A 10,254-nucleotide genomic window follows, 5' to 3' on the forward strand; every position below is an offset into this window, starting at 1 on the left:
TAAATGATATTTCTATAATTGAATGCAACCCGTAAATGTTGAATTGAAGTTGAAAATTAACCAAAACTTCCCTAGACCCACCTACTTCAAGATAGTCAAGACTCACGTGCAACCCCTTATATTAATTTCCAGATTAAAAGATCTCCTTTAAACAAAATTAAAATGATGCATGTAAGGTCCAAATTCTCAATTAAAAATAGATGAAATTAATTTGTTGGTTCAATCAAAATATTGTTATATAATTTACAAATTTTGCCTGAATTCAATCCTATCTCAAAGTGAAGTAGTATATATTTTAATTTGAGTGTCAAAAAAGTTACTAGAATGCCATAAATTTTGAATCTTCCTAACATAATTTTTGAACTCTCTTTGCGCTATGCTAGAATTTTCTGTTACTGCTTCATCAATTTATCTATATAACACAAGAAAAATCATTTTCGCCTTGTTGACGCAATATGTTTTTATATGAGGAGGATTCAATTGAACTCCACTGTGCATAACACCCATGTTAATTAATTTGTACTTGCATATATATAGTATAGTTGAGATTAATATTCTGATATAGTTAAAAGTTAAAGACAAAGTTACACGAGGCTCATTAATTTTTATTATACTTTTATCGAGACTAATTATTATATTCACAGTTATTACTGTTGAATAAGTAAAAAGAACTCGAGCATAGCATGGTTAATAAGATAAATAGACTTTTTTCTTTTTTTTTCTTTTGTCATGATTTTCGGGTGTCGCTTTACGAACCCGACTAGCTGTACCCATCAGATCACGCTGTTTCAAGGCGGGTGCACCACGGTTAGTTTAACGGACCCTGGAGACGCAGCCAATTTGTAATGCCTTCAGTGGCCCTGCTGGTGCTCGAACTGGCGACCTGAAGGACTTTGTCCTCAGGCCTTTACCAACCAAGCTACTCCTCAGGGTTAATAAGATAAATAGATTTGTTATAAAGTTGAAGTAATTTTCGTTCATTTAAACTAATTTTTGAGTGTAAATTAAGTTAAGACCTAATTTTATTTTTATTATTATAATCTTTTTCAAAAGCTAGATAGCAAGGAAGATTTTAATGACTTAATTAATTAACTATCTGATTTAACTTATTAACGAGGACTCAATTCTCTTTTTTATAATCATCATCTTCTTTATTTTTCTTTCCTCTACCCTATTTTATTTTATTTTATTCAGAAAAAAGGAAAACAAAAGTGCGGCAGTGCATGCCCACTAGTTATTGAAGGACAAAAAGAATTATTAGGGGTGGGTCCTGGAAATAAATTAAAAGATGTCAGAGATTAAAAGCTGATATATTTTAAATATTTTTAAATTTTAATTAAATAAAATAACAAATTAAATTAAAAATCATAAGTTAATATTACTAATTTTATGACCTAAAGTTATAAATCTATCTAATCAGATAAATTAAATCTAAATTTAAAGAGAACCAGGTTATATATATAGTAGAGTCTTTATTTACTCTTATCTACCGTTAGGTTGTTATCTGATTGGACTTCACATGCAATATACAGTACCTAACAAGATCTTCCATAAGTTTTCATATCGATTTGACAATTATTCCATTATATTATGTTTTGTGAGTTGGAAACCAAAATAAGCCACAAAAATATAAAAGTAACCAAAATAAGCATTATATATTTTTATTATTTTATTCTGAAAAAATCTATTTAAGGACGTTTATACATAGTCGATAGCACCTACAACATAAAGTCTTCTATATTTGTTCATTTCAATCTAAAAAAAATATCTTCTACACCTAAAGTTAAAGTTTCAATTTATTGCGATGGCGAAATTATACATGACGGAAATACCATTTATTATAATTGTCCTCACAAACAAAATGCTAAATATCCAATAAATGTCCGATATCATAAATTTATTTCATCAATTTATAAATGAATGGGTATAAACAGTACGATTATAATTTGATTATAGCCGGAAAATACCCTACTTCATTTTTATCACAACGACAAGTAAATTTTGGAGAGTGAATTATATATAATGACGAATCGTTGACCGAACTTTTAAGGGTTCCAAATTATTATATAGATCAAATCAAGTCAACAATACTTGGAATCTATGTTAGGAAGGAGCCTAAGATTAGTCAACAACGTTCTCCTTTATCAGTCGATGTTCATCCCTAATTAGAAAATCATAATAGCATTGATGGATTTCCGATAACTCAATCTACTGATTTTAATAAAATGACTCATTATTAAAATACTCTTACGGGCCGATATGATTTTGATTTAAACAAAACTATCAATGATAGTGATCGGTAATGCTCAATTATTATATTTCAATTATTGTTTGTTGATTTAGTCAATTATTTATTAATTTATATTATTTATTATTCTTATTATTATATATTTTGTAGCAGATAGGGATATTGCTCCAAGTTATGGACTAAATAATTATTTTGATTAGTCCTCACACTTTGAANGAATATGAGTTGTATGTTGTCGATTTGTGCTACTCCAAAATTTCAATTTGTTTAGTGTGGGGCCGCTTAAAACTGTCGGATTGGGACCATCTTCAAAGTGAATTTTTTTTTTTTAATGTCATGAAAAGGAAAAGGAGAGAAGGTGAAGGTGAAGATGAAAAAGTAACTTTTTATAAAGTGGAAGATTTTCTTCCACTTTATAAAGTGGAATAAAAAGTTTCACTTTATAAAGTGAAAGAAAAAGTTCCGTTATATATTAAAAATAAACGTTATGACAGTAACGGAAAACGTTTAAAAAATTGGATATAGTGAAACTTTTTCTTCCACTAAGCTTATTTTAGTTACTTACTAAAATAGTGGCTTATTTTAGTTACTTTTATATTTTTGTGGCTTATTTTGATTCCCAACACTGTCCTCTCCAACTTTTTTCAGAATAAGACGACTCACAGCTCCTCAATTATAATTGCTGAATATATATTCAATTATAGATACTTCATGCATTTAAAGAGGTAGTACTTAATTAATCATTAATTAAATATGTTTATCTATATATTATCCACGCATATTTTTTCCGTCAACGTGACTCATGAGAGATGAGCATAAATTAATTAAAACTTGTCCATACAATTAATGATGTCGTATATTCTACACATACATCCACGTACGTCAATCTATTAGCATCATTGTTTAATAAGGAATCAATCAGAAAAGTATGTACCAACAAAAAAAGATTAGTTGAAATTTGGCTATGCAATAAGAAAATGAAAATCCACGATTTATGAGCATTTTTATTAGATATTGCGAATCACTTGGGATGTATATTATGTGCCAACCATAAAATTAATTGAATTTTGACCATGCATTGGTGTTACATATTTTAATTCAACAAGAAGTTGGGAGAACATCCCCAAGATATTAGATATCCATTATTGGATTTTGTGAAGCATGATTTTTTAAAATTCTTATTTTGTATATGACAAAGTTGGTCTATTAATTTGTGAAGCAAGGTTCCTGTTGAATTTAATTATTGAAATTTGTCGGTAATGGGTATTAGAAAGTTGTATACCAAATTCAATTTAAAGTTAAAATGTGATGGTGAACAATAAACTAACAGGTGGATTGCTGGAATTTCAGCCATAAATATTGAAGAATTAAAATTCAGGCGATCCATTGAGATTTGACCAAAAATTCCAACAAATAGATATAACATTACTGTTGAGCCAAATCTGGACCGAATTTCAAATAAAAACTCTAGAAAATTGTGTCAAATTTTGAAGCGAAGGCTATTTTCATAACACATCTCTTAATTAGGGCGAAATCTAAAAAGTGTGATGAATTTGTGCAAATCACCCTTCCAATATTTAAAGTTTACACCCACGGTTACTTTACGAGCATCATTGCAAGTTAAATTGAAATTCGGTGATATAGACATATAGCGTTATCACATATTAAAAACATACATTCACGATTGAGCATATCATTGTTAATTAGGAATTTTGTAGCAAAGTAATAAATAGAATATCCACAAAGTAAAAACGGAGAATCGAATAATTTGCTGTATTTAATTACATGGAAAATTATGTACTACGTAACGGAAAGAAAAAAAAAAAAGAAACAAGAGAAGAGATAAAGCAACAAAAAAAAAAGAGAACAAAAACTGTAGCAGCTGCTTCACCTCCTAGATAATTAGCTAGATTTACAAAACAACTCTTTGGTTTGAATCATTTCAAGTACCATCCTCTTTCCCATTTGTTCAGCAACTATTTTTTATTTATACAATATAATAAAATGTTTACCCATAGACGATGCGATGTGCGAGCGAACGTAAGTTTTAATACGATGAATTAGGGCTAGTCATGTAATTTATTTAACGATCGATGTTGGATATTGATAGGTAGGGCATTGGGAAAATCTACGTAAGGATAGGCAAAAGCCTGATCAGGTGCAGCTAATTTCCAGTGAAAATTAAGAACAAGATAGTGAATGAAAATGGCCATCTCAAGTTTGGCCAGTTCAGATCCTGCACATAGACGTGGACCTCCCCCAAATGGCATGAAATTATTACTACTTTTTGTTGTGCTGCTTGTGCCTGTGCTTCCTCCTTTACCTGAAGGCGACTCTTCTGCGTTCTGCATTAATACACTACTCATCACTTTTAAATTTAAATCTAAGGTGTCGTTTTTGTATGATGAACCAACGACAACAAATTCAATTAACTATTAGTACCCAATAAGTTGCTCGAGATTTTGTTATTTGGAATAAAGCAATTGAAAATGACAAAAATACATTTTTTGAGATCCTTCATACCCTTTAAATGGTAAAACATAAAGTATCATTTGTTCCTCTCAACTATATTGCCGACATTATCAATGCATTTCACATTGTGCGGTACAGTACTTGCCATTCGATAATTAAAGTTAGATTTCAGAAGAAAATGAAAATTGCATAAGTGAGTATCTGCATTGAGATCCTGAGGAACAAGTACTGGTGCTGAAAGCAGTAAATGCACTTTGAATATTTTTGACAAATAGGAATTAAAATAATTGTGGCCCCAAGACAGAGGATAGAATGGGAAATGGATGGACCAGCATGGAGTAGAGTGGAGGTGAGCCACCATGAAAAGCACAGGTGCACGTGCACATGAAAACCCCACCACCCACATGCGGGTTGGGTTTGGACAAGTCTTTTAATTGTGTAATTACCTTGATTGGGTCCTCCCCCACCCCCTATAGGACTTTGGACTAATTTTGGGTTGGAATATATTATATCGATAGAAGATAAATACGAAAAAGAAAAAAAAGATAATTCAATCTAGAAAGCATATTACATTAACATAAAGATTGCATTTCAAAGAGTGCTATTATAATGATTGCTTCAAATAAAGTCAAATGGAGACAATTTTTTTTTCTCTCAAGAAAATAACTAAATAAGAAGTCATCCAATATATACGTATTAAAGTCATTGTCCTAGAGCCATAGGAGAATTCAAGATTGAGCTTTATTGGTTCAATTAAAGGATTTTACTGCGGCTCAATTGATATGAGTTTTAAAGTAAATGTTTATACTTATTTTGTTAATTACATATACAAGGTTTGAAAATGATCATTCATATGAATCGAACACTAATTACTCTTCATATCTATTCCAACTGAACACTTGAACTCAAAATCTCTGACTAAAAAAAAGAGAATTTCGTCCGTCCCATCATATTTCTCCCTGATAGAGTCCTTGCTTATATTATTTGCATCCAATTCCCATCTTTAAGCTTAAGGTGGGGTTTTACTTCGTGCATAATGCAGCAGCATCTGTGCATGAATTGATTGTGACAGTTCATTTCTGTGGATTATTATGATTACCAGGATGGCTAAATCCCACCTTGCTTTTAATTGATGATATTTTATATGTTCTATCATGCGACCCAACAAACGGCCTACATAGAATGTTCTTTTCCACTCTCCCCAACCTAGTCTTAATTCACTCCCTTATCCATTTAATTATTGTTTTCTCTTTTGGGAAAATATTATCCCCCTAACGTAGCTTAATAAGTACATTCCAATCTTAAAGCTGAAGCACATATTTGGTTCTTAAAATTAGAGGTGTGCGTTCCTTCAATTTTTCATCACATGATCCCACGACGTAAGACGACTAAAATTGGTGGATGCATTAAAAACTACTTTTTGCTTTCAAATTTAACTTTCCTTTAGCTCTTCTCATAAAGTTGTAAGGTTTAGTTTACTACTTACATTTATCTATTAAAGATTTTTAAAATTGGACAGACTCTTGGAACAATAATAAAGTTATCTTTGTGTGATTTATAGATTACGAGTTCGAGTCGTGAAAGCTTTTTACTAATGCTTGTATTTGGATATACATCACACCCTAGAGTAGTTGAGTTAAAGACCTTAATAACGTGAGATGTTTTGTGTACTAAATTGAGTGTCGGTTTAAATGCAAAATTGACTAACCTGCCATCTCCAAGGATCAAAGTCGTGAGGTCGGTCGAAAAGTGAAGGATCTAAATGCGCTGCTGAAATCACCGGCAACACTTTCCATCCACATGGAATGTCATAACCTTTTTTTGAGTTTTCAAGTTGAAAAACAGAACAATAACAAAAAGATTGTTAAAAAGGCAAAACCAAATCAGATTTTAAAGCTGAAGCCATGCATCATCATACAATAATACCTTTATATCGAACATCTTTCACAGCTTTCCTGTGCAGAAACCTCACTACATTCCCAAGCCTTAGAGTCTCATTAATAACCTACAAGTGAAGGAAAAAATAATAATTTAGCATTACTTATGTGTTACTATCAATGTATATAGAATTTTTACACTATTAATGTGTATGTAACATGTAACAAAATAATCGTACTTTGTGTACGAACAGTTATCTTTTAAATGAGTTGATAAGAGCGTATAAACTTACACATTGGGTGAATTCCATTTTCTTGTAGTCATCCCAATTTAATTCTGTTTCTCCTGACTGTTTTTTTGCCCTGGAAATCTCCAAGTGCTCTTCCTAAATTTATTACCAACAAGTTAAAAAAATATTAAAGAGTGGACTAGAAGAAAATTCACTAAAAGTATTTGATTATTTGAGCTTACTGTTAATTGTTGAACAGCAGCAGGACAGCTTTCTAGTAAGAAAATAGACAGAGCTATTGCTACTGATGAAGTTTCATGGCCAGCAAAGAGCAAACTCAGTAACAAATCAAGAATTTGCTCCTTTGAGAGATTTGAATTCTTCAGAACCCAACCTAGAAGGTCGTTTTCGTTTCTGTTCATTTCCTTAAGCCTCTCCTCCATTTTTCTCTCAATAAATCCAAGAATTGTTGATCGAGACTGTTGAAAAGAGAAAAATAATTCATAACTTTGAAAATAAGTGAACAAGTAAAAGGGGTTGTTCAGATGGTAAGCACGTTCATGACCTAGTGATTTATAATGGTACCTGTAAGGCCTTTCTGTAAGCTGTTCCTGGAAAATTCAATGGAGCAGAAACCACTCCTTTCATAAATGTGATGTACTCTTTTTTCAGCTTCTCTGTCTCTGGATTTCCAGGTTGTAGACTCATGATATGCTCTGCCATAAAGTTGAATGTAAACTGTAGAAATTTCACACACAAAACAACAACAATTTCCAAAGTTAGAGTAGCATCAACAATAACATACTCAGTGTAATCGTACAAATGAGGTCTGAAAGAGCATATTGAACGTGTAAACCTTACCCTACCTTGAAAGGTAGAGTGTTTTACACTCACCTTAAGGAAATTATGGAAGTGCAAAAAATCATGATAAAATACATTAAAAAAAAAGAAGAAAAAATACGATCAATAACTACAACAAAATAGTGCGTAGCCACTTATTTACCTTCTTTGCTTCATCTTGTGCACAAACAACAGAATCCTGTTTCCAAGAGCCAAGAACAAGCAAAGTATGCTTTTCAACTTCACTTAAAAGTTGATTCCTTAGCCTAGCATTGCTCAAAAAATTCAGAGAAATCATCCTCATATCTCTATGCATTTGTCCAACTTGAACCAACATAGACCATTTACCAAGTATCCCACCTATACTTCTTGGATAATTACACTCAAATAATCTCCCTTCATTCTGCAGAATGTATCTGTTTAGCCCTGCATCTGCTGAAACTATTGTTGGCTCTCCAAACAAATTTGACTTGAAAATTTTCCCATACCTGAAAAAAGATCCAATTTTTTCAGCACAAAAATTCAACAAACACAAAAATAAAAAAAGGATTTACCTAGAAATATGATCTTGCATGAAATCTCCAATAGTAGTAGCTGAATAAGGTCTCAAATAACCAATAGTTTCACCAAGAAAAGGCCAACCCATATCCCCTGGTGGAAGATTTTGAAAGTTGTGTTTTCTTTTGAATAGATTAAGAATTATAAGTACTGCCAAGATTGGAGGAATAAGAAAAAGAAAAAACTCTAAGTCAGACATTGATGTTATTCCTTCTTCTCTATTTCTTTCTTCTTCTTTTTCAGTTTCAACACTCAATAAGCTCTGTTTCTGAAGCAGAGGTTCGAATAAGATAGTACTCAGTATTTATAAGAGTATTATATTATGACCTAACGATGTGATACAGCGTATGAGACTGCTTTCTATTAAATAAATATTTTGAGTTTGAGCCTAAATATAAAAAGTTTCTTGATAGGGTGTGTATCTGTCCAAATAAGGCCTACACGATATGAATTTTAAATAATTAAGCTCTAATATAGATTTGTAACACCGTATAAATTTTTTTTAAAAAAGAGTATTATATTATGTGCAGCATCGTCTATGAATCTTCTGAGATGCTGTTATAAAGAAACTTTCTGTTTTCTGAAGCTCTTTTTGGAAAGTATCTTGCTTTTATAGGCTTCTTTCTTGTCGTTTATCATTTACGCCGTTCACTTCCTTCACACTTTTATAATTGAACAACTAATTTATGCACTAATTAAATATGAGAATATTACTCTTGATTACATTAAAACTATTAATTAATTACTCTTGATTACATTAAAGCTATTAAAAGATTATGATGTTTTACTAAATACGAGAATGTGACGGTATCTTGTTACTTCATGAATTTAGTTGTTAATATTGAAATATATCGAAATTTATCTCTTAATGAATTATAATAATATTGTATTATTCGCTCTTCAAATGTCTTTAAATGGTTATATGTCCATCTCCACATTATCTCAAGTCTAAACCTTGGGGATATTTTTTCAGAGTAATATTTGCATAACTCTAATAATAATAAATGCGATTTATAATAATATTTGTATAACTCTAACCAACAATCAAATCATTGATATCAATGTAATATAATTGCGAGTATATATATTTTTTTGGTTAATATAGTTTTTCTGTTTTCTATATAAAAGCAGTCTAAGCTAATGCATCATCTTTGGATTTTAGACACTAGAAAGAATTATAATATGAGAAGAAAAGAAACAGCATAAGTACTTAAAGAGTTCGAGATCAGAAGGAGATCCCTGAGCTGCACGTACGACTGTCTACGGCCACAGAGTTATATCTAGCTAGGTTGAGTTTGGTATCAAAGAACTCTTGTGATACTCCGTCCGTCTCATATTTTCCTTTTCAAATTATAAAAATTTTGATTTATATTCATATTAATATGTAAAAAATTATAATTTGTAATACTATTTTTTTTTGTATAGTTTTTTAATATTTAAATTTTTTATTTAAAATATTGAATTAATGTAATCAAATTTAATTATGAAAATTTGTTAAATTGACTTTCGAAAAGAACATCACCGAACAAAAATAGACGGAGGGAATATAAAACGAGGCAAGGGTATATTAGGTTTTCATTTTTTTAATTTTATTTTTTAGAGAAATAAGCTTCTTAAAAAAAATTTAAAATGATTATTCTAGTAAAAGTCGGAAAAATCATGTTTCGCTATTTTAATAATTAATTTGTGGAATGTAATATTAGTTGTGGAACGTGTTTTTTCTTACTTTTATTTGAAAAAAATCATTTTTTTGGGATTCGAGAAAGAGGTTGCTCAGGAACTCAGCATAGAGATAATTTATATAGATCATTCGATAATGAAAAATCTTTATTATTTGACGAAGTAAGAGGAGTACGAAAGAAATTGCTAAGATATTCATTAAGATGTGGCATAAAGCTTCGTTTGATCGTTCTTTCAAGATAAGTGTGGGATACTTTCCAAAAAATTATTTTAAAGAGGAGTGTGAAAAACTAAAATTGCTTTTTTTGAGGTACAAAAAGTATCTTAGATATTTAGTAGAACTTTCTAA

The 10,254-nt window shown here is 30.7% G+C and overlaps 1 protein-coding gene across 1 annotated transcript; it reads right to left on the bottom strand.

Annotated features, from left to right (window-relative positions):
* Positions 1-3,991: 3,991 nt before the first annotated feature.
* Positions 3,992-8,736, bottom strand: LOC107009445 (cytochrome P450 90B1). Its single transcript, XM_015208781.2, has 8 exons — positions 8,222-8,736; positions 7,831-8,155; positions 7,413-7,565; positions 7,070-7,306; positions 6,891-6,983; positions 6,647-6,725; positions 6,429-6,535; positions 3,992-4,593 (listed from the first exon to the last, which is right to left on the bottom strand). The coding sequence occupies exons 1-8, from the start codon at positions 8,422-8,424 to the stop codon at positions 4,315-4,317; spliced, it is 1,476 nt and encodes a 491-aa protein (XP_015064267.1). The 5' UTR covers positions 8,425-8,736; the 3' UTR covers positions 3,992-4,314.
* Positions 8,737-10,254: the final 1,518 nt, after the last annotated feature.

This window comes from Solanum pennellii, chromosome 2 (assembly GCF_001406875.1).
Source record: "Solanum pennellii chromosome 2, SPENNV200".
NCBI lineage: Eukaryota > Viridiplantae > Streptophyta > Magnoliopsida > Solanales > Solanaceae > Solanum > Solanum pennellii.